General features: G+C 32.9%; 3 protein-coding genes across 3 annotated transcripts; 1 reads left to right on the top strand and 2 right to left on the bottom strand.

The window, feature by feature from the left end:
- The first annotated feature begins 587 nt into the window (after positions 1–587).
- On the top strand, positions 588–4,762 carry LOC111000070. Its single transcript, XM_022269412.2, has 2 exons — positions 588–777; positions 1,034–4,762. The coding sequence occupies exon 2, from the start codon at positions 1,051–1,053 to the stop codon at positions 4,288–4,290; it is 3,240 nt and encodes a 1,079-aa protein (XP_022125104.2). The 5' UTR covers positions 588–777; positions 1,034–1,050; the 3' UTR covers positions 4,291–4,762.
- LOC111000062 (apoptosis-inducing factor 1, mitochondrial-like) lies at positions 4,673–15,095 on the bottom strand. The gene is made up of 16 exons (XM_022269400.2): positions 14,778–15,095; positions 14,254–14,465; positions 12,938–13,081; positions 12,725–12,785; positions 11,997–12,133; positions 11,439–11,566; positions 10,621–10,808; positions 9,957–10,142; positions 9,212–9,364; positions 8,343–8,425; positions 7,953–8,078; positions 7,535–7,711; positions 7,133–7,260; positions 6,493–6,616; positions 5,703–5,827; positions 4,673–4,710 (listed from the first exon to the last, which is right to left on the bottom strand). Exons 1-16 carry the CDS (start codon positions 14,860–14,862, stop codon positions 4,695–4,697), a joined length of 2,073 nt encoding a protein of 690 aa, XP_022125092.2. The 5' UTR covers positions 14,863–15,095; the 3' UTR covers positions 4,673–4,694.
- Positions 15,096–19,958: 4,863 nt separating this feature from the next.
- LOC111000065 (RING finger protein 121) lies at positions 19,959–24,721 on the bottom strand. The gene is made up of 8 exons (XM_022269406.2): positions 24,456–24,721; positions 24,223–24,257; positions 24,007–24,148; positions 23,694–23,848; positions 22,880–23,108; positions 22,437–22,539; positions 20,928–21,060; positions 19,959–20,298 (listed from the first exon to the last, which is right to left on the bottom strand). Exons 1-8 carry the CDS (start codon positions 24,489–24,491, stop codon positions 20,178–20,180), a joined length of 954 nt encoding a protein of 317 aa, XP_022125098.1. The 5' UTR covers positions 24,492–24,721; the 3' UTR covers positions 19,959–20,177.
- Positions 24,722–24,867: the final 146 nt, after the last annotated feature.

Here is a 24,867-nt window from a genome sequence, read left to right as displayed (position 1 = left end):
CCTAAATCCCAGTTAATAAAATCTTGGATAAACATTTGGCGTTCTTCAAGTCAGACGAAAGGACGGTATTACAACATGATTCAGGGGGATATACCTCCTAAACCATGGTTTTCTACTTTGACGCTTGGTAAAGATATTACTTCGACCCTTATACGTATGAGGCTGGGCCATGCATGCATACCCTTGCATTTGGCAAGGCTTAACCTTTTGCCTGACGACACATGTGAGTGTGGCAATGACGTTGGGGATTTTAACCATATATTTTTTGCCTGTAATAGACATGACCGTTCCGCTTTTATATCCTCGCTTTTATCCATAAATATTCCTTTTCCTACTTCTATTTCTGTCCTTTTATCTAATATAAATATTGATGTATATAAAATTTTAGCTAGTTTCATTTTTCATAACAATATAAAATTATAACCTATGTTTTATGTATATACGTACTTATAAAAAAATTTATCTGATCCTTTTCCAAATTCCGTACTAATTTCCTATCCAATAAACCTAATAATGCACTTCCTAACTTTTGTACATGGCTGACGCACAAACCGTGCAGGCCAAGAAAGGGGAAAAAAAAAAAAAACTAACAAGCCGGTCCGCGGCCGCCGGGCGTTATAGATTTAGAATTCAGACTTCAGTGTTAAAAGTACATTTCGTAGCATCGTACCTTACTGTATAATTATAATTCTAGACATTATCGTTACTAGTGATTCGTTAATCCTAAACTGCAATATTTGAGTGAGTTCATAAATTGAAGTGATTGTTGTGGTTTATGTAAGTAAATAATACAATTAAATCTGTACTCTTTACGATTTTATAACAGTTATCTGATTGATGACCCTATAGCAGTATTGAGTATGCTTCTTGATGACTATTACTGGAAAATTGCACAATATTTAAGCTAACACCCCTACTATTTCACAACATTAAAAATTGTTATAACAGGCATTTCTAAATTTAGTAGATTCAAAAGTTCGTTCTTTTGCTATTTTAAACTTTAATATATAATTATTTTACTTTGCCATTACAGATAAGCTACAATTAAAAATGTCCATCTTAGGAGTAACGCTTGGAGAGAAACATAAATATTTGAATAAACTATCTATTCAGAAGCATCACCAAGAAATCAAATGTATAGATTATAGCCAATCAGATGAAGAAAATTTATTAAAAATTGAAATGGCATGTCACAATAGGAATGTTGATTTTATACTAAATGTTTTAAAGTGCGAGGACATGCTATATATATCAAGAGCTATTAAACACTCATTATGGTTAATTCAAGATCCACAGTATGAACAAATTATAAGTCCACACTATTTGCATAATGAACTATTGCCTTATATGTTGACAGAAGCAAGGAATAAGTTGCTACTTCGCATTAGACTCAATCTGAAAGATCCAAGCCGTAATGAAAAATTCTTTATCTATCTTGTTGGTATAGACTTGATTACTGCAATGAAATGGCTACCCAATTGTTCTGTTGCCTTTATAACATCAAGATTAGAACAAGATATATATAGAATTCCTGAAAATATATTTTTAAGGCTATTATGGCATACAATGGAGCCATTACGTGTTTATGTAAAATGTGTCTATTGGAAAAAACCAATGCTTAAAAAGGCCATGTTTACTTTAAGCAAATATGGTGAGGAGTATTTTAAAATTTTAGATACTGTTGAAACTGGCCAGTTACCTGTTTTAAATGCTAAGTACACCAAATTGGTAATGAAAAGATATCCACAGTGTCTTTTAAATAATTTTGATAGATATGGGGATTTCATAGATAGTAAAAGTTTTGCTAAGTATATAAAAAAAGATGATTTACACAGTTTTCTATTAAAATATGAAGGTAACAAAAAGATCAATGAACTTTTTTCACCAGAAAAACGTGATACTTTACTAAAATTAAACAACCAAGGTAATTTCCTCAGAAAATTATCACAATGTGAGCCAAATAATAAACAACAACTGAAAAGATTATTGGAGGAATTCCATGAAGGTCTAGATGACCAAAAGACTCCTAAAAAATACATTTTACAATTTATCCATGGTGTAATTAAAAAATTTAAAACATTTACATTTATAGAAGACACATGGACACTCCTTAATAACATTTATGTACAAATTGGTGTCTATAATGAAAACAAAAAACATTTAGAAGCCTGCAAAAAATCTATTATAATATACCATGTTCTGAATGACAAAGAAGTACCTGACAAAATACTTTCACAATTGTCAACTTCTGAAAGATTTGCATCAGAGCAAAAGAAATTTAATAAACTGGAAAAGAAAAAAGTGTTTACATTTTTGTACAGGTTAGCAGAAAACCATATAGAAAAATGTGAAGGTGAAGATGTATTATTAGGTCTTGAAAGAATTTTATTATTGTTACACAATTGGGGTGAAAATTGGCAAAATTATCCAGAGATCGTTAAAAAAATTAAAAATTTGGTTGAATCTATGAAAGATACATCAAAAACATGTTTAAAAAATTTATATACTAGAAATCGAATTTGGCGCAAAATTTTATTTAATGAATCATTTCTAATCAAATGCGATCAAGGTACTTGTCTAAATGTCTTAAAACACAATCCCACATTATTAGAGTTAAACAAGAAAGCTATTATCTCTTTATGTTTAGAAGATAAACCAATGAAAAGATTTTGTACAAAATTACGGATGTTCTGGTCTGATACAATAGCAAAAGATTTGAAAATTGAGCTAATATCAAAGTTGTACTCACAGCCTTCAAAAGAAATATTTGCTTTGCTAAATAAAGATGAAATGTTAGACTGTATACTTTGTAGTATGACAAAGCATGATATCATTCAATTGAATAAAACCAAGATCATCACACTGCCACATTTTATTGTTAAAAATATGTATAGAGCCCGTCCAAAACCTTCAATAGAATTGGTACTTTCATATGGTAAAGATATGTATCATCTGGAATCATTGTCATCCATAAAATCTGTTTTGCACAGTTTGCCAGCTAAACAAACTATAGAATGTATTGAACTACAAGAATGGCCTGAATATGTACAAAAGTTATGTGTTGAACAAGCTTTTGCAAAATTTGACAGAGAAGATGGTAAAACAATAATTTCGAGTATGTGGAGTAATACAAAACACAGTTCTGTCCGTGCAGACATTTTCAAAAAGTCATACAATTCTTTAAAAATATTTAATAAAAATGATATGAACAGTAATAAATCATACAATAGTTGTATAGAAGAAGAGTGGAGATACTTAAAATGTCTTATAGAAAGTTTAACAGACCAAGAGAGTATAATTGTTTATAATTTGCTGAGCAAGATTGAAAAGGTGCCATTAGTTGTCCGTACAGAATATTGTATAATCAGTTATAAATTCTTAAAAAAATTACCTTTAAGATGTAACTGCCAACGATTCATGAATAATATTGTTTCCAAAATTAATTATAACCATGTCTTACCCACTCTTGAATTAGATTTTGTAGCTGAAATGGTTCAGGACACTATAATTTCACGACTATGGACTGAAAAATTAGATTGGACATTTATGAGCATGCTCTTGGATTGTGTCTCCATACAGAGCACAGATAAGAAAAAACTGGAAGCTTGTAAAAAAATATTAGTTCCTGTTTTGGAGAACATCTTTACAATTTGGAATAGAAATACGCAGGGCCTGTCTATGGTTAGATACAATATGAATTCTTTTATTTCTCATATGTCTTACAAAGACATGTTACAGAGGAATAATTCCATTGTACTTAATTTTCTTATTGATACTTTAGATAATAAGTTACCAACCAAAGAAAACTATGTGATGATAACTAATTTTAAGTTGGCAGCAGAATATTTAAAGGTCCTATCGAAATGTGAAAAAAGTTCGCTAAATAGCCTTTATGAAATAACTACAAAAGACTTAAGCAAGATATGTATTGAAACATTCTGTGAAGATGTGAAATCACACTCCGCTACTATATGGAGACTTTTCTTTCACGCTTGGCAAATGATGATTAATAGTTTTGGTATAAAGAAAAAGATACAGTATAAAGTAAATAACATTATCTTGGATTTATCCAATGACTTGTCCACGGATCTGAATATATTATTACATATATTTGTTTTAGAAGACATATACTATACAAGTTATGGAAATGAAGATAAATTAGGTAGGCAAGCTTTGCGTAATAGAATTGCAGCCCATCCTTCAAAGGAAGTAAAAAGCCAATGTTCAAAATTGGTAATAATAGATCGTTGCAGTATTCCATACAGTTCCTTTTCTAGGATAACATATTAATATCAGTATTAATATGTTTTTAAATTAAATTGCGTTTTTATCAACCGTCTGGGCCTGGGGTATTCAGTTCAGTTCTTACTCGAATGTAGAATTCGAGATAAATTCCCATTGTTTTAAACTTTGACGTTTACACAAAATATTTAAATTCGATGAATGTTTAAATCATTCATTTTAATGACAATCAAAGATGACCAAGATTTTGTAGACTTCACTTCTCTTATTATAAGTCATATTTTTTGCATGTTATCGTATGCAAAAGTATTATCAATAGTGAGATTGAATATTTTTATTTATAATTAAAAACACTAGTTCATAAATATAAAGTTTAATAAGTTATGTTGATTTCTTATTTTGTAAGAACAAACAATTTAATTTATTTTTCGTTGTCTTTACTCTTGATGGATTCAGAATTCACGCCGGCTGTAAAAGAAAAGAAAGTTAATAATTTTTGAATTAAATATACCATAAAAGATTTTGTTTCTTATTTTTATAGTATGCAACACTTAATAATACACCGGATATTTAAATAATCCTTATTTGACTGTATGTAAAATACTAAAACAACACATTTTGATGAATTTTCAAAGTCGCCTTAGACAGATAATTTTAGAAGGGATGCTAACGTATCCCTGCAAGCATTGTGCCCGGCCTCCCCCAGCTTCATTAAATGGGCGAATTGGCCGATGTGAATGGCCCTTGCTGAGCCAAGGTCCAATTGACATCATTCATGACCGCAGAGGACCGTGAGTTTTAAAGGTTGATCGCGTGGCTGGATGCGGACAAGGCTAAGCTGTTACCGTGTCCTGCCTCGGGCGATTGTTGGTGGCGCCATGGGGTTTAGTGGGTATGCACAGCGGCGAGTTCCACATAACCCTTCAACAGGCAACCGTGCCGCGAGAGGGTATGCCTAACGCATTTCCCCACGAAAAAAAAGAAAGATTATGCTAGGAGCAAGCGTTTACCACCCATTCAATATATGCAAGAATATTTAATTCAGACAGACACAATTATTACATACAAACCACACAAAATAACAATAATAAAAGAAAATGAGATATCAAAAATAATGAAAAAAAAAATCCCTTTAATGTAATGCGTGTGTGCTGTGGCTGTAATTGGCCTTGACTCAGCATTATGCTGAGGAGCAGAATGCTCCACAGCGCTGGTCATTTAGCCAGATACCACAGCGCCTCAGTTTTCGCCTCAGTCGCAAAAAATAAAGGAATGTAATAAAAACTTAGTAGGAAAAGAAAAAAAATTAAGGTTCAGATGACATCCGAGCCTTATTTGAAATTTCTAATCAGTACTGGGTTTGTTACCAACGTAGTTTTAGTCTGTAGTCCACGTTTTGTAAACAAGTGTTATAATATTAGATTAATGCCACAAGACTGTAACTTTAAACTGATACCAACTTCTTTATGCATGGTGCGCTAACGCGCAGTTGTTCTTCTGGCTTGTAGTCGCACTCTGTCTCGGGGAAGCCTAACAGTTCAGAGATCTTGTTAATTTCTTTGTATTTTGGACGAGCTCTGAGTATCTGTAAGTTTTTTATTATATTTTCACAATTTGTGTGTCTACCGATGTGGAGACATTCATAAACAATATTATATTATTAATATAATATAATTATTATTAATGTAATATAATTTACTCAACACTCAAACAAAGCATGATACTAATTAAATCCACCAATCATTTAGCACCTTGGAAGCTTAGCGTTTCATTTATGTTAATTTGTCAAACCTTGTTAACGTGGTTTTGGATAATATCTTATAGTCAAAACGGTTTACATAATATTATATACTTACTAAGAACTTTGTATACAATTTACTAATAATTTATTTGTTGAGGTATCTGTGGGAATGTGTAAGGGTGGCTAAATGCGTGTGCTCGTTTTAATGTGATCTTAAAAAACCTTAAGAACCGATTTCCTTTAATTCCTTAGCATCTTTAAAAAATAAATAAGGAATATCAAACAGCTCAGTATGACGAGTTGGTATAAAAACTTGAGAGTACAAAAATTGTGTCAATTTATCGCTTCCTGCATGTTAAGAAACCACGTTTCATATCTCTAGCGAATCTGACAAGCAACTTAATATTATTACTATTTTAGCCTAGCCACACATACTAAATTCTGTATGTAATGACCGCATACACTTATATAAACCGAACAAACAAAGCAAGCTATATTCTCGGTTTTACCTCCGTGGCAACGTCTTTCCGATCCTCCATAGGTGGCATATTCCAGAACACGATGCCAACTATATATTCATCTCGAAGATAGTACAGCAGACCACGCTTGTATCTGTTCTGGTATTGGTCAGATCTAAAAGAAAATAAATGCTAAACAGACATTTAAGATTATTTATCTACATTAACAAATAATCATTTATATTCATTCATAAATATTTAAAAAATAATAATTGCTTTTTTTAAAATCAAATGGGTTTATTTGCCCATTGCCTATGCCAGTCAATTTGTATGATATTTTAAAGAGTAGGTACCAAGAGTTTTTTACGCCGGCTTCTCGGCCTACACCCACTGTCTACTTTGCCGTTGAGTAGGGATGTCTACCGATTCAAATTTAATGACGTGGAATAGGTGATACCCGTATCCTATATTTCATAATAAACTCTTAAATAACATTTTTTTATTATATGATAATTCGGTGCCGACTTGTGGGATTCCGATTTGTTTATTTCTATACAATGATAATTTCTTTTACAGTCTTTCGCAAACAGAAACGTCCATTTCAATGTATTGCTGTTTAGAACTAGGCCAATCCAGTCATTTATAAAATTCTTCGGAATAGTGTTGCCTATAGTAAGTGTTAAAAAAGTACTTCTTATAGCAGGGTCGGTCTCCGCCGCCAGAATTATCAGCGACCGCTTGAACTTGCGGCTTGGCTTCATCGCTGCAAGGCTTGAACACGCCCACTGTTGGCATACACGCTCCCACTTCGCCTACCACCTGGGATAACAATAATTGTTATTGTTGTAGTCGATCTGCGAAACGTATCGATGGAGCCTAAATTTGAATATGTCATAAAAATAGCCTCTAGTTAGGTTTATTTCCGTTAGAGAATTTCTTATTTCGACGTTCAGAGCCCGCGATAAATCTATACAATAGATTAAAAGAGTAATCAAACTTCCTTTGTAAAAGCGACCTTTGACATATTAAGAAAATTAAAATCATTGTTTGCTGTGAGCAATGATGAATATTGTTTCTCGATATCAAAACTCACCTCCATTACCAATGCGCCCTCTAGCGACAATTTGAAGTAGGGCTCCATGTTGCAAGGAGTCCAATATCCAGTCATGTTACTGCCTGCAATGTAGCCCTGCTCGGCTGCCGGGCCGTAGTGCTCCATGCGGATCCTCGTGTCCTTCCACTGGGAGTAGATGCTGGCTGCGTCTCCCGCCTATATTAAACTCATATGGGGTAAATGGTAATTTTCCATTTTTTACCAAGACACCTAATATAATACGACTAAACCGATTTTGATAAAACTTGGACTGACTGCTAAATTGAAATATATCTCTTTCGAATCATTTTGATAAGAATTAGTTTCTGAGAAATTTTTGGACAAATTAAATTTGTTGCTGAATTGTTTTAAGACTAATGTAATGTAATAACATGTTTTCTGTGAAGGAAAATCTAACCACATAGAGGTGGGTCCTAGCCTCCAGTTCAGTGTTGACAAGGAAACCGCCATTTACGGAATCTGTCTCCAGGTACGAATGCGTCGCTATCTCCGTCCTCGGATCCGCACCTATCGCTACGAACACCTTAAAGGAAGAAATAAATTAGAAAGAAAGTATCATTTAGGTATTACGAGTCGTTAGCAGTCATCCGCGGCTGTGCACCAATCGACTCTCTCTTTGTGCACCAATATTGAAGGAAGATATAATGAGAAAACCAGCTTGTTTTAGACCTGAAGAGGAGGCTGATCGTCTACTTGCCTATTAGATTGAGAAATGATCATGAAACAGATGATAACGCCACTGGATTTCAGTTTTTTTTTAAATATATTCATGAGTCGTCAAACGTACATAGTCAGTTATTATGGACGTTCCATTGGACAGCGTCAACTCCAAGCGGCCGTCCGGAGTCTCGAAGGCGTCATACACTTGAGCTGAAATGTCATTATTATCTTATTTGCTTAACAGTGATCCTACAGCTACATATATATGTATATATAAATGAATCCCTATTTTCCTTGGTCATGGCACACTTTTTTCGTTGTGTTTCTAATTGTTAGAAGGTTCTTATGAAAGAAAGAAAAAGAAAATTGCGCGGAAATTTTAAGAATACCTACTTAACCACCATAATATTAGGTAATCCTAACTTTTGTTACGTTACTCTTGCAATACAATTTTGATGTAACCTTTTTGGCGTTAGACATAAATATAATACCTATTGCTAGAATGCTACAAATATTGTCAAACAGGATGTAAGAAAAATAAAGCGTTTAAAACATTTCGATCGAAGTTATTATATTGATAAAATACATTAAAAAAATTAAGTTATGATTTTTAACAAATACTTATGAATTTCTAAGTGCCCATCACCGTTAGTTCAGAGCTATCACGCCTAATAGATATTAATTTCAATTTAATATGGAGTTTTGGTAAGTTTGAATATAACACTAGGTATATTAAGTTGAAAGTTGAAGTTAAAAAGATTGAACAACGTCTGTCGGATCCGCAAATTATACATTAAACACAAAAGACAAAATATTACACATTCAAATACACATAAAATAGTTAACAATTATTAGGTACCTTCTTATAAAATCAGCTGTAGGTATACGAACATGTTCCATAGAGTAGTGTAATTGTTCTGATAACCCAGTTCCAACTGCGACGTCTCAGTAGTTAGAACATTCAACTTCACTAAACAACAATCCATAGATACTCACTCTGCCTCATACAAGTGACGCCTTCAGCACGAATCTTCTCAGCCGCCCACTCCCCCAAATACTCTGGTATGATGCCGCCCAAAATACCTCGGTCCTTGTAAATATGCACGAACTGAATCGGGTCTTCGTGTTCTGGCCGTTCAACTACCTTATCTGAAAAAAAATGTTAGTGTTTACAATATTTAATAACTAGCTGACCTGGCAAACGTCGTCTTGCCAAACTACTACCTTTAACTCAGCGCCATCTGTTAGAATTGTATCAAATAATAAACAAATGTTAATGTTATCGTAATTTTAGTAAGGATGCCTATTTTTTTGAAAATGAAATATAGCCTATGTCACTCAGGAATGATGTAGCTTTCCAACAGTGAAAGAATTTTTCAAATCTGCCAAGTAGTTTCGGAGCCTATTCAATTCATACAAACAAACAAACAAAAAATCAAACCTTTCCTCTTTATAATATTAGTATAGATAAAAATCAAAAACTTTAAAATAAGTGATCGGTATCGGCGATATTTCTATGAAATTGACAAGATTAGTCATTCAGATGGATGCATTCCTAATCTAAGCTTTATGCCAGTTTCAAGTTAAAACGTTTTTTGTTTAATTTTATTAATAATTTTAATCCACTAATATTATTTATTGATATAGTTAATTTTTTTTTTTTAAATTTAAAATGTATAATAGGTTTCTGCATAATAATTTGGCTCAAATGTGGTAAAAATACAACACAATGGATGATTACTCATTCTTCCTAAATGCCAGGCCAATTCACACCCGAGGGGCCCAGCGCCGATGATGGTAACATGTTTGGATTTCTTCACTTTACGGTAGGCGATCTCCAAATCCCGTATAGTGCGAAGTGTACACACGCGATCGCGAATTGACTTCGGTGCGTTTTTGAATATTGATAAGTTCCGTGGTTTCGAACCTGAAAACGATCCAAAAAAAAGAAATTCCATTCGATAAGGGAATCACTAGACAAATTAAATACCTATAAGTTAAATTATGCCTCTTTATTATTAATGATCATATTTTATCAATCTAATAGGCAAGTAGGCGAATAGTGCCCAACACAAGCCGACGACTTTTTTTGCAAGATCACGATGTTTACCTTCACCATACGAGCGAGTTTAAATGCAGACATAGAAAAAAAAATTGGTGCTTGGCCAGGGATCGAACCTGTGACGTCAGAGATGATTTAAGATTATGACTTTATAGTAGATTTTCTTTGCAAGATATGACAACCGGCTGATGATGGTATACCTACGATATAGTGTAAACCTAGCAAATATAATATAAAACTCCATAATAAGGTAATACAGAATAAAAATTTAAAAATTGATATGCAGTTACGCCGTAACTTATGCGTTACGATGGGATAAAACAAGTATAGAAACACTACCAACCTGGAGCAATCAAGCAACGCTCGTAGTATATAGGCTGTTCCCCGCACAGGGTCTTGACATAGGCCACGTGGTCATCCGCGTCCACTCGCAATACGCACCAGCCTGTAGCTATTGACACAGCTGGACCCTTCTTCTTACGGTAGAACTTTATGGGGTCCAAGAAATCGAGGCACTGGGCGAGGTACATCCTACCGGTTAAAAAAAATAAGTAATAAGTAATTTTCAATAATCCTGAAGAGACGAATGAGGTTCATTCGGTGCAATTTAATGTTTAAATACAGTTTTTACGATTTCAAAAGAAAAGCAAAATAAGGCGAAGAAAATCTTCTCAAAATTGTAAGCAGTACCCATGTTTCCTGTTAGATTCTCTCTTGAAATTTCGTAATAAAATTGAATTGAACAAAGTAGTGTTCAGAAAACATATTTAACATTTCATAAATTTTGATATATTATATATTTTAACTCGGTCGATCGTCAGATTTCATTCACTTGCTTTTATATTTTGTTTGGGTTAGATTAGATACTCCCTCTATTTTATAATTTCTAAGTGTTTGTGCGTATAGTGAACTTTTAAAGTATTCGTAACTATAATATCATTAATCTCATTATTCCCATACATTATTCCTCTTTATCCTTACGACTGACAATAGTTCTAACGACTAATGTACTGGTACTAGGTCTATTTTATGATAAATTGTGTATCATACAAGTATGTCGAAGTTTGTATATAAATATAATTCCCGCGATAACTTGTATTGTATTTAAGATAATTTCCAGTCGAAAAGAGATTGATTGGTTTCATCTTAATTGATACTTACGTGTGTCTCTTTCCCAGCTCCACATAGTTGAGGGTCAAGATATCGGGTGGTTCTGCGTTCCACCACATGTGCTTCGACATGGGAGGTCGATCGTATGGCACGCAGTCCTCTTTGGATATCATGAATATCTGTTAAACGATTGTGTTAAGCATTATGCTAGAATTTTGGATAAATTTGGAAAGTACCATTTTTTTAACAAAATGAAAGATCGCGCTCATCGGTTATTTGCTAAAAACCAAATGTTTATATTTAGAATTAGGAGATTGTATATCTACTAAGTTGCTTACCGCCTCGCTAGTATTTTTAGGGAAATTATATATAAATTATTTTGAGTTGAGTTTTGGGAAATCTTTTCGTTCACTTGTTCAGCGGCCAAGTTTTTATATCATGAGAGTTTACAAATGCATTCAAATAGGCAATACATTCTCCTAATTTTAAATAAACGTATTCTGCCACGATGTCCGACAAAAACGATTTGTGGAGTAGGTAACAATTTTTTCAATTAAAAACAAATGACGCCACATAATGTGGTAAAAGGCATCCTGTACGTAGGTATACCTTAGCAGTTTCATCGTGTTCGAGAATAGACCTAGAAGCCGCCCAGCCAGCAGCCCCGGTGCCTATAATCAAATACTGCACGCAAGCCGGAAGATCTTTGGAGTGGAAGGGCCGCTTAATTTTCCGACGAGGCCGCCCTGCAATGTAACAGGAATCATAATGAATGAAGAAGAACTATGAAATTTTTTTTTAAAGTATCTTTTTGGTTACCCTATTAACAGACTCCTACTAATATTGAATCTAGTTAAAATACATTTAAATATTCAACAGAACAACGTTTTTATAATATTACATGCTAAAAATATGCAAAATTGTATTTTTCTGGCGTCAGTGTCCACGGAACTTTGTGAATTAGAGGAAAGACGGGAGCGTCTACAGAAAGAACTAGCATTAGCCATCGCAAAAGCTGGTATTCAAACGACTGAATATACTAGATATAGATAGATAGAGATACAGCCGATCAACCCAAGCTAGCACAGTTCGAAGCCATTCGTCGGGACTCACCAGAATTGGCCCCACCTGATCAAATATTACCTTCTATGCCCCCCTCCTTCAAACCATCATTACAAATTAATTGCCGTAAGCAATCAAGTTTTGATCACTGAAGGCCCTCCCTTACCTCTGACTTTCCGATTTACTTCTATAACTCCGAAAATATTGAACAGTGTATTTTTTAGTTACATATATTTTCATCTTATGATATTTTAATTGTGTACATATATACTTACATATGGGTACACTTTCACCAAGTTTTTCTTTCTCCAGTCGCCATAAATAAATTTTGTAAAGCTGTAAACGTTTAGACGTCAATCAAATAATTCAAAACACAAAAGGCAGTACATCAAATAACAATATAAATACTAAAAACTAGATCTATATTTATAAATATTAAATAAAGTTTTTGTTAAATAAATAAGGGTTCTAAGGAACTTGATACTCACAATACCCATGATGCTAAGGAAAGAGCCTACAATCCAAACATAGATCCAGGGGAAGGGTGGCGGCGGTGGTGGCGGGCAAGGAGGAGGATCAGGCACCGGACGCACAGAGCATGGGCCTTTGGTTCGCGCGCACTCCAGCATCGGCTTTATAAACCAACATACTCACTATGCTATGCAGGACAAACTAGGTAGGTACACATTTGCAGACAAATGTGTACTTTTGTGCCAGCTTTATTAACTACCCGCCAGATCATACTATGCAATAACATAATGTATACAGTTAGGTTCCTTGTTTATTTTTTTTTTTAAATAGTGTAAACAATAAAAGTAGTTATCAAAAAGTTTTTTATTTTTGAAATCCAAGAGACATTCAAACAATTGTGTTTGTTATATTATCAGAGCCCGTTCAGGTAGCAATTTGTTTGGGTATATCTGCTACGTTGGATTGGTCGGTCTCTCCTCTCTCCGCTTTCTCCAGCAGACCGATTCTATCTAGTGGTTTCCAAGGTTCATGAAATGCATATTTGTATTTATCCTTGCCATGGTAACCGAGTTTCGGCAGCTCTTGCTTTTCGCTGGTATTGACTAACTTCTTATTAGGCTTATCCTGCCAATAGTTGGGATGGACTATGGGAGAATCGAAGAATAAATCTTTTAGTCCTCTCCCAAATGCATTATCAGGTTTCAACATCTCGCCTGATTGGAACTCCTGTTGAAAAATGTCATGTTATGATAACAGTTATGGCTACGGGTAATAGTGCGTTGGACGAAATCTTCATAAACTACACTTTCTCTATTAATATATCTTCTTACCGATTGATCGGTTAATGGGTATAACACCAATGGATATTTTGTTCGCCAGTTATGGACATTTCTCCCTCGCCTTTTCCCTTTTTGCCTCTCCCAAACAGGTTTTTGAGATAGCCGAAGAAACCTCCGCTCTCTTCCTCTTCTTTAGCTTCCATTGCCTGTTGCTCGTTTTGCTCGTGTTGTTGGTGATGAGTGTGTTGCGGAAAGCCCGATTGGTACTGTTCCTCAGTTACATTCTGGCCACGCTGCGGATCTCGCTGGGTCGTCCACATCACTCCAGTCCACTGATGAACAAAGTACAAACTGGTTTTCATTAGATTATCACGTCGCGATACAGGCTCTGATTTCGTCTAACGCACTTGGTTGGAATGTCACTTGGTATTAGACAAGGAACTTTGATCGTATTCAGAGGATACCTATGATTAAACATAATATAGTATCAAAGATTTTTCCTCTGGATACGACTAAGAAAATTCTGCTGGGAATAATAATAACTTAAGTTTTACCTTGGCGTTGCTTGCGGGTAGAGGCGGCACGACCACGTCAGGGACTTTTATCCTATAGGGGTCATAGTTTGGAGGCTGTGGTTCTCTAGGACAGCATCCTTGCCAGTTAGGAGGCGGCGGGTCTGACTTCGGCCAAGGTTCCACGCGTCTACCCTCAGTTTGAGCCACATCCTTGCAACATTGTCCCTTGTCTTTAGAATAACTCCGTAAACCTAGACATTTTTAAAACTTAGCATTCAAAATCATTTCTACCCATTTAATTCTATATTTATTATGAAAAGCAGGCATGTGCTATAAAGGTTTCACTTCCCAAGAGGAAGGAAACTCCAAACTTTCGGACATTTATAATAATTACGATAGCTTGCAGTGTGGGGTGACTATCGCTCGAACGGTGAAGGAAAACATCGTGAGGAGATCGGCTGATCACCTACTTGTCTATTACATTGACAAACCACCATGAAACACAAATATGAGGCCTAGACTTTAAAATGTAGCGCCACTGATTTATTTATTGAAAAACTTACCAAAATTATTAAAGCCAATAGAATAGATTCCTTGGTTTAAATTTCTAAATGGATTGGAACAAATTCTGTATGTAAAACTCATCATTTCGTGTAATTTAAATGTATTGCGCAAAAACACACAAAATTTTATATAAATATTCTTGTTTTGATTTAAATTTTGTTACATTGTTGATTTTGAAACGGAAATTTGTACATTTTGCAAAAATTTGAACGTTTCACGGTTGGCATCGATTCGAAAAATCGAATTAGATCTACTTTTTATAAATCCCATAAAACGAGGTTTTAATTCATAATCGTATTATTCTGAAAATACACTAAAAATACGCTGCTTTATGTATTAAAATACGACATGAAAATAATCAGATTTTTAAGACTATATCTCAAAATCTTTATTGCTTTCCTAAGGTTAATACTCTGCACGTGACACGTCATAATTTATTATAATAAGGACCTTGGTTAGGCACAGCAATGTTGTGAGAGGGCGCCACCATAGTTAATTCTATTCTTACAAGATAATTAATTTATTTGCTCTGGCTTCACATTGCGAAAAGGAAACTTTTATAAAAGAAATTAAAGTCTATCGGTCAGATACTGTGAAACGATGTAATAACACTTCTTTTATAATAATTTCTTTAAAGATTTGGTAAACCTCAAGTTATTTGCCTCGCTTTTCAAAGTTTTCAGTAATTTGTTATATATTTTCGTTGAGGAGGCCAATGGTCCTGATTGATGCACTCCGAATCTGGACATTGGTGGAACCAGTTGGCCTTGACAAGAAGGTCTCAGGCCTTTTTAAACATATCCGAATATTTACGAATACATTTACCAAAAAGCCTTGAGTAATATAATAAGATAACTTATAGGTCTTCCCAATATCGCATACGTTAAATGTTTTTCTTAATATGCTTATAACGAATCTCACACACTGACTTTCAAACATTTGTACTGTGAATTAATTTACTATTGGAATAAATGCGACAGTAATTAATAAAAGAAACAATAACTGTTTATTTATTAAGAGCGCGCATTAGGCTAGTAAAATTTCACCCGGGCGGCTTCCTCAAAGGGTTGCCAGATTTTTTTCAGCCTAATAGGGGCAAATGTTTAAATACGCGAAAAACGGGATTTAGTTTTTTACCAGAGACAAATATAAAACAAAATTATATAGAGACAGTTTTTCTGTCGAGGAGCAAACAATTTTTATTGGTTTTATCATATTTATAAAAATCAATACAATATTTATAAGAAACGGTCGCAAATCGCTTTTTATTAAGTTATGGGTAAATTTATATATATACTTCTATATAATTCGACTCCCGCTAAAATATTCGAAGGAACTCTGAACTAACGTATTTTAAAACAAGTACCTATAACCGTACTTGTCAGACTGGCAGCATGGCTTTAGACCCTTGCGTAGTACAAGCAGCAACTTACTGATCGCAATTAATTATGTAATTATGAAAAAAATAAGCTCCGATGAAATATTAACCAATGTTCCATGGTGACATTTAGTCGCGACAAATTGCCTCGTCATCATGAGTACAACATGTCAGGGGCGATACTCAAGCGGGAAACGTTAGTAAAAGACTTAAGAGTGCGAGTAGTTGTCCAACAGAATTTCCGAGTTGTGAACATTTGCAAGAAAGCTTCGCAAGGATGGGATTTGTGCTTCGAAGGGCGACAAGGTTCACTAATATTAAAGCCATCTCAAGCTTGTACAACGCTCTGGTTAGAAGTATGTTGGAGTGTAACTAGTCTGTTTGGGCTCTGCAAGAAGCTAAATACTGCCTTATGTTGGAGCGCATACAGAATCAACTTACACGACACCTGTATAACAGACTGTATGGCGTCTATCCTCACTATCCTTTAATGTACCCAACATTATCTGTCTTAGGGGTCGAAGGGTACAAAAAATTGGAAACCATACCGATACCTCCTAAGTATACTCAACTAACAAATTTAGGTATTTTGTTATTTATAAACGTACATAATTAACCATGATCTTCACGTTAGTGTTAATTTTTTTTTTTTAAAAGAACTATAGTTACCGAGATAATTTCACGTATACTAAATCAATTTCAACATCTGTTAAAATCGTACATTGTATACTGATCCAAATACCATTGTATCAGTGTTCGCGGGGCGTGAGAAGGGACGCATTGCTACAAGTTTATTTTGGCTCAGTATACGATGAATGACAGCCAGGGCGCATGCAACTTAAGTTAATATGCTCCTTTCATAAGTTTCTTCTAAGCAGTCAAAGAGATAATATTGAGACTACAACAATATCGGTTTGCAAAACTATGTTCTTGGGAAGTCTTCTAAAGCGACTACAGTGAGACAGTATCGAGATATATCAGTTAATACAAATATCAATATAGGTTTTCATAAACCCAAAAAAGGTGTTTGTGAGCAATGTCACATTTATGAAAATAACAAGCAAGTTACCCAGACAGATAAATAAAAGCATGAAGAGCATTTAAAAGAAAAAGAGAAAGCTAGAAAACAAAAGATACAGCAGCATTTGATCATCAAAAATGTCTTAATGTACCTCACGGGAACGTTAGTACTTTTTATTATAAACGGAAACTTTTCTTCTCACGATATTCAGTCTGGGATAGCGACAAGGTTATTGTTTTTTCATGGCATCAACAGAAAGCAAAGAGATGTGCAAATGACATTTCTATATGTGTTTTTAAGTTTATAGAAGATACGGTGGGTGAAGGTGTCAAAGATTACCGGTTTCGGTCAGACAACCGTGGAAGCCAATATAGAAATAGGATTGTTTTCTTAATGTATCTGTTAGCTAGTCCGAAGTTCTGGACATATATTAGCTATCGCTTTCTAATAGTGGGTCATACTCAAAATGAAGGCGACAGTATACATGCTTTAATTGAAAGACAGACAAAAGATAAAATGCTTTATACGCCTTATCAATGGTATACAGCTTTTAGATTTGCCATATCCGACGAAAAACCATACAAAGTTATTGAAGTGTCTCAGGATTTAATAAAAGACTTTAAATCAAAGTTAAGACTTATAAACAACTGGATAACTACTAATGATGGATCTAAAATGCCTTGAAACAAAGTCACGGAAGTAGTTGTTAAAGTAGAAAATCCATTTAGGATATTTTATAAAACGAGTTACCAAGATGATGCTTACAAGGAGATAGATTGTGTAAAAAAACCTAAAGCTATACGAAATCGAAGAGAGTTGAATTTTAACATAGATAATATTTCTTTAGCTTATCAGACCCATTCCTATTTACCAAAATAAGTACAAACACTTCATGGAACTTTGTAAGACACTGGTGATTCCTAAGGAGTATCATTTGTTTTTTTAATAGTTTGATTTCAAAAAACTCTAATGGAGCAGATGACAGTGATTCAGACTGATTTTTTATACGTTAAATCTTTAAAAATTTTCATTTATTTTGATAAACCATAAGGTTTACAGCTATCCTTTGAGCGTCCTAAACTTTTTATATATTTTTGTTATACATTTATATTATTTATAATAATATTGTTTAACGTAAGTTACTATTTTTAGTTCCTATTATTTTTATTGATGTTTGTTACTTTTTATGAATCTTTAATGATACTACATTGATAATTTGTTTTAGTTGAATTGTTAAACTTGTAGCATTTAGTAAGGCTAAATAATATTAATAAAAAGGTTTAAAATTAAATAATTATAACTAAAAATACATTATGATTCTTAAAAATGCGTTGTTTTTGTTAATGAGTCTACTTCTTCCTAGCTTTTATTAATTTCGTAAGGTATTAGAAATAAAATTAGTAATTAAAAAGCCTCGATTAATTATATTAGTCCAGTAGGTATACGTTGAGGTTTAAAATTCTAACATAGCTAAGTACTTTCCTAGTATAATGAGTCAAGTGATGTAATTTCATTCATTTTATTATTAAGTGAGACGAAAAACCCCGAAACTAACCAAAAGTAAGATGATAATAATTAAATGATAATCATATTCCATAATATGTTGGTGTAAACTATATATTTTGATGTACAACGTACATGAATATAACTGGTAGTTAAACCATTTTACTACTGAGTCCCGCCCGTGTATACTAAGTCATGTACATAAAATAGCATTTAAGAAAAAAAATCAGCAAACTCATGTTATACCAAAGGAAGAGCATGAGTTTCAATCTTTATTATAAAAACATTAAATTTATTCTGAATTAGTTTAATTTTACAAAAATATAAACGATTTGCCTTAAAATGGCTCTCCTGTAAAATTACTAAAATGTCAGTTGACTCATTATACTTAGGAGGTATCGATACATACTTACTGTTGGCCTACTACGTACTGAAAGTCTTGAGAGGTGTAGTGTGCAACCCAAGTGTACTCCAAGAACTGGGTTTTTTAGTACCTATGGGATAATTGGGCGACGGCGAATGCCTAGGTTATTTGCGTTACCAAGGCCAAGAACATATCCCCATTATCCAGGACGTTGCGACTACTGAATGCTGTCTCCGACACAATCGACATATTTGTATGTTCATACAGTGAATTCACAGTAGCGATTTGTGTATATTATGTATTTTAGATTAAATATGTACTTTATTATATTTTTTTATTAAATGTTTCCTGACATTATCGGATTGACATAGTCTGTAAGGATAATGTATTTCTGTAATAAATAAATTTCGTATAGTAACACAATGGTGGGTTAGTTTAGCGCATTTTGTACATGCGTACTATATGTTACATTGATTGACAACGTGGCAAGAATAAATGAAGTATTTTACTTTCAACCTGACTACTTAACCAAACTAAGAAATGAAATTTAAAATATTAAAATTGTCTATATTTTGGCATCATCATTTAGGATCAGAAAATAAGAATAAACATAATTAAATAAAATTTACAAGTTTATTCACAAACTGATGAAATATATTTTTTACAATATTTAAAAACTTCTCAAACTTTAGGCAACTCTGTACAGGTATATTCCATTAAAGCCCACCTACAATTAGAGAATTTTAAACTAAAGAAAATATTAATAATATTATACATTAAATGAAAACAATATTTCAAAACAAATTATAGTTTTTATTAAAACATTTTAATAAATTTAATACATATGTAAAAAAATTACTTATATATTTAGGTACATAATTTAAATTCACACACTAGCTTCACTTTTCATATACTTAATATTAATGTACTTTAACAACTAGCTCATTAAATAAATTTATTTAATAAAAACAAAGAATTAAAAAAAAAAGAATTATTTTTCATGGCAACATCAGCCAATCTAAAATGATAGAACGAGATAATAATTTACCTTGCAAACATAGATACAAAACGGTTTAATACTTAAGAGGCCTGTACAGTTAATACAGTCTAAAGGTCCCACGTTAAGTTATAATTTATTCAAGGCCAAATAACCAATTGATTCCCTGGACTAGAAATAGTACGAGTGGTTGCCAGGCAACCAGCCACCTAATCCAGTCTAACATCTGAGCGTAGAGAATGTGGGGACGATCCCAGCTGAACAATTATTAAGGAAATTTATTATATTTATTCATTATATATTATTATAATTATTCATTGATAAAGAGAAACCTACAGACGAACTGAAAAATCTTATCATGTAGAGTAAAATAAAACATTAATTGTTGGGTCATTGCAACTATTATTCATTCGGCGTAACAATATGCAATTGTAATGTTGTTTCATACATTTCTATTAATAAAAATTTTAAGCTAATTAGAATTTAACTAGTAATTCCTTTAAAAACCATATATTTTGTCCAGCTTATTCTTTTTTATGTAACTTTGATATGACGTTATGAAAACAATGCAATAGTATTGGGAAATGATGAAAAATTTATAGATTTTAAAAATTATAATACTGAAATCTAGCCTGCTCCGAAAAAAATATGATTTATAATGTCAAAATTGATTAATAAAGTATTTGAAAGTTGCAATCTTAATTAGAAATATAAATTATTTAAATAAATTAAACATAGATTTAATGAAAACAAAAACTGAACTAGTATTTTTTTAAATAATTAGATGAATTATAATAATTGTTCAACAGAAAATTTAATGGACATCTCAAAGTAATACACTCTCCTATATAAAAGAGACCTTAACCTACAAAATAAAAAAGGATACGGATTGGCGAACATAGTTTTGAGATCCACCTTCTCCTTACAATAGGGACAGGTCTCCTTCTTGCCCACAATACACCAACCTCGTATGCAAAACTCGTGAAACACGTGCCCACACGGTAACTTATATGTATTTTCTAAAAAAAATATTTTTTAATACAGTTGCTCAAAAAGTGGCATATTGCAGGGAGGTATAGCGTTCGGAAAGTGGGCTATTACACACTCGTGCTTTTTTCTTTGCCATTCCCGCACTCGTGCGTTTTCTTTGCCAACTGTCAAAACAATGTGTATTAAAAAGAAAAAACCAACCACGAAGGTTTTATTCAAAAGATTCATAGAAGTTTTTATGATATATGATTTCTAAATATTATAATAATTGGATTCAATAAGTTCGGTTAGGTTTCTTTTCATTTCATATCAATTAAAAAAATATTAAAAAGAATTTTATAATATATGCAAATACGTATTTTTAAAAAGTTTACTAATAATTGGATTCAATAAGTTAGGTTAGGTTTATTTTATTTCATATCAATAAAAAAAATATTAAAAAGAAAAAACTAACCATGAAGTTTTTACTAAAAAAAATCACAGAAGTTTTTATGATTCATGCAAATATTTTAAAAAGAAGCTACTATTTGTTTCAATATCAGATTTAATGATTGGACTCAATGAGTTAGATTTGGTTTTCTTTCAATAAAAATAGTCTACTGAAGAATTGGCTGTATGGGCCAAGTTCCCTTTGCCTACCCAGAATGGCGCCATTTTCCAAAAGTGTTCTTTCGAGTTGAGTTATTTGTTGCACAAAATGAGTAATTTCGACGATATTTTATTTGAATGAATATCACCCGAACTCAGTATAATTGCACAAAATGCTTCGGAGAACAATTTACCGGAAACATATAACATATCTACGTGCAATGAATTTATTCCGTAGAGAGAAGAGAAAAAAGTAAATAGTTTAATTAAATTGCTTTATTTTTTCGCAACTGTATTAAAAATAGTCGTTCAGTACACGTGCGGAACCGTCATTGCAACTTGTCCCGACTGTCAACCCTCACCTTCGGCTGCGCCTCGGCTCGGGTAGACATTCGTCGGAACTCGTTGCAATGACAGGCTTTCCGCACTTGTAATGAAATATACTATATTAGCCTAATAGGTTTGGTTCAGTTCAGCATTTTTTGGCTAATGCCAAAATCGTGCTGCAATAAATATGAAGCTGCGGAAGAAACTAAAACTACCCACACACACGCTCGTATTACTCGCAGAACAGGCTGCCTTTCGTATTCAGAGGTGGGCAAGTCTGCGACTTACGAAAAGAGCGTATCAATTCTTAAAAGGCAGGCAACACACTTGCGAGCCTTCTGAAAATGTGTCTATGGGTGGCGGTATCACTTGATAACTAGTGAGCCTCCATAGCAATAATAAAGCAAATGTGTCTATAGTACAAAAAGCAGAGAAGGCTTGATGACCCTCAGACAAATTAGAGATATATATATCTGTTTATTAAACCCACCAAGTACGCCCTCTTCATTAATATTGACTAGAAGCCTATTTCCACACACTGCACACACATTCTGTTCCAACTGCCTCGTTGGTATGCCTTCTGCTGTGTAGTACTGAAATTTTTTTATATACAATATCAAACATAACTTATTAACTTAGACAGAAACATCTATATAATGAATTTCAATAGATTTATTTAAAACTGTTTGTAGATCTAGAATGTTCATGTTTTAAACTGTTATGTAGATTTAGTTGTAAGTTGTAGTTTGAATTTAGGGTAATATTTTCTTCGATGAATTTGGTACTAATTTATATTTTCTGTAGAATAAAGAAAATATTTATAAAATCATCATGAAAACATTATAAATTTCATCTAAATTCCAAAGCCTACACTTTTAGTTTAAAGATGGTAAAAACGATTTTCATTAAACATTATGCATTTATAGTACTCACCCCAATCGAAGCAGCCATTCTTTCTGAACAATATTCTGCAACATCTCTTCCCAGTACACCAAAGTACAGCCCATAGAACAATGTAAGTAGTGAAACGTCCATCCATTGGTTAGGTTTATGACCAAATAGTGCGTTCACACCAATAAGTGTTAGTATAAGAGATATATATCCAAATAAACCCACAGCAACACTTACTTTATATATTAGGTAAAACCATTTGTATACTAACCTGAAAAAAATTTTTTCACTAAATTGTTGAAATACAGCTGTGACCCACTTATGCTAAACAATTTGTTATGAGAATGGCATTAGCTCAAATGAGATATGAGGGTTTTGAAAGATTTTTACACCGGTTTTTTCTATCAGCCAACAACCCCTGTCTACATTGCAGATTAGCTGGGATGTCTACTACAAATTACATGATGTGAAATAAGTGATACCTGTATATTACTTCATAATAATCAACATACAAACTGTATTACATGCCCATTTTCATACAAATTCAATTGGTCTTAGTGGATGACAACTATTGAGAAGTGATTATGTTTAAAGCCAATAGATGTGATATAAAAATATACATAAATTTCACACAACATTTTGACTAGTAGTCTCAATGTGAAATTATTTGATACAGGGATGATTATGTTAGTAGAATATCAGTCTATGGATTTTATTTACAATAAAGACCATATGTCCAATTTTTTTTAAGTTGTTAAAACTGAATATTGTCTAATTAATATATTGAAGATAAATATAAATAAGATATTAAAAAAGTGCAAAATAAATTGTTTGTATTTGTAGATCAAAAGCTTACCTAGGAGTGGTAGGTGACATTGGTTTTTGAGACGACTTTCTTATAACAATAGCAGTCAGGAATGTAAAGAGTAACCACACTAATACAAAACGGAACCAAGAGTTCTTAAGACTCATTATTAATGGCATTGACCACATTGTCACCATAGTAAAGAGCTGTAACACAAATATAGTATTGTACATTAAATATCTATTAGGGTCATAAAAGAGATGTAATTGATGGTCATAAAAGAGATGTGATTGATGCGTAGTTAAAATAGCAACACAGCTACAAGGTTTAGATAAAATTTATTTTTAAATGAAATAAAGCTTACCGCATATGACTTATAATGACATTTCTTCCACTGTACAAAAACAATTTGTGCTATGATCAAGGTGAAGAGGAATATAAGAATCATAGTTGAATGCATTGATTCATGGCCTTTATGAAGTTCATGCATCTTCTGATGGTCATATCTAAAATTATCAAATAATAATATCAAATAATTAAATTAGTAGCATCTTCAAATTAAACCAGTTTCTGAACATACCTCAGTTTTTCTTCAGCTGTCATGTCACTATAACTCTGCAGGAAAAACAAATTATATAAAAAAATCCACCACACATAATTAATTATTAATATAAAAATTTCTGTTAATGATATTATCATAAATAACCCTTTCTTTTTTTCAGTGGTTCAACTCGAAAGACTTAATAAAAAACTTAGAGGGATGGTTGCAAAGGAAATAGCTTTTGTATAGGTAAATGTTTATAAAATTGTTACCTTATTAACATCCACCGGTATATGAATATCTTCCATAGTTAAGTATTTAAAGCGGATTATGGTATGAATCGATGATTATTTCAAACACTATATTCTTGTCATTATAAATTACCAAAACCTAAGCATTCGAAGTCTGGATGATAATATAGTTATTCGGTACCGCGTTTTAATTATCAGAAGTCTGAAAAAACTCCATTAATTATTTCGAGGAAATAATAAAATTTATGAAAATCAACTGATTACTGAATATCAAGTTATCAACTGATTACTGAACACAATGACAAAAGACAAATGACAATTGACATCACATTTTTTAACATAAACGTTTACGTTCACAGAACTATAAACTTTATTTCCAACACATAGTACCTACACAGTATTACATACTGTACACAGTATGATAACATTGTTC

Source organism: Pieris rapae, chromosome 16 (genome assembly GCF_905147795.1).
Source record: "Pieris rapae chromosome 16, ilPieRapa1.1, whole genome shotgun sequence".
NCBI classification, from domain to species: domain Eukaryota; kingdom Metazoa; phylum Arthropoda; class Insecta; order Lepidoptera; family Pieridae; genus Pieris; species Pieris rapae.
The sequence above is the reverse complement of the archived record's forward strand: the minus strand, read 5'-3'. Positions and strand labels throughout refer to the sequence as shown.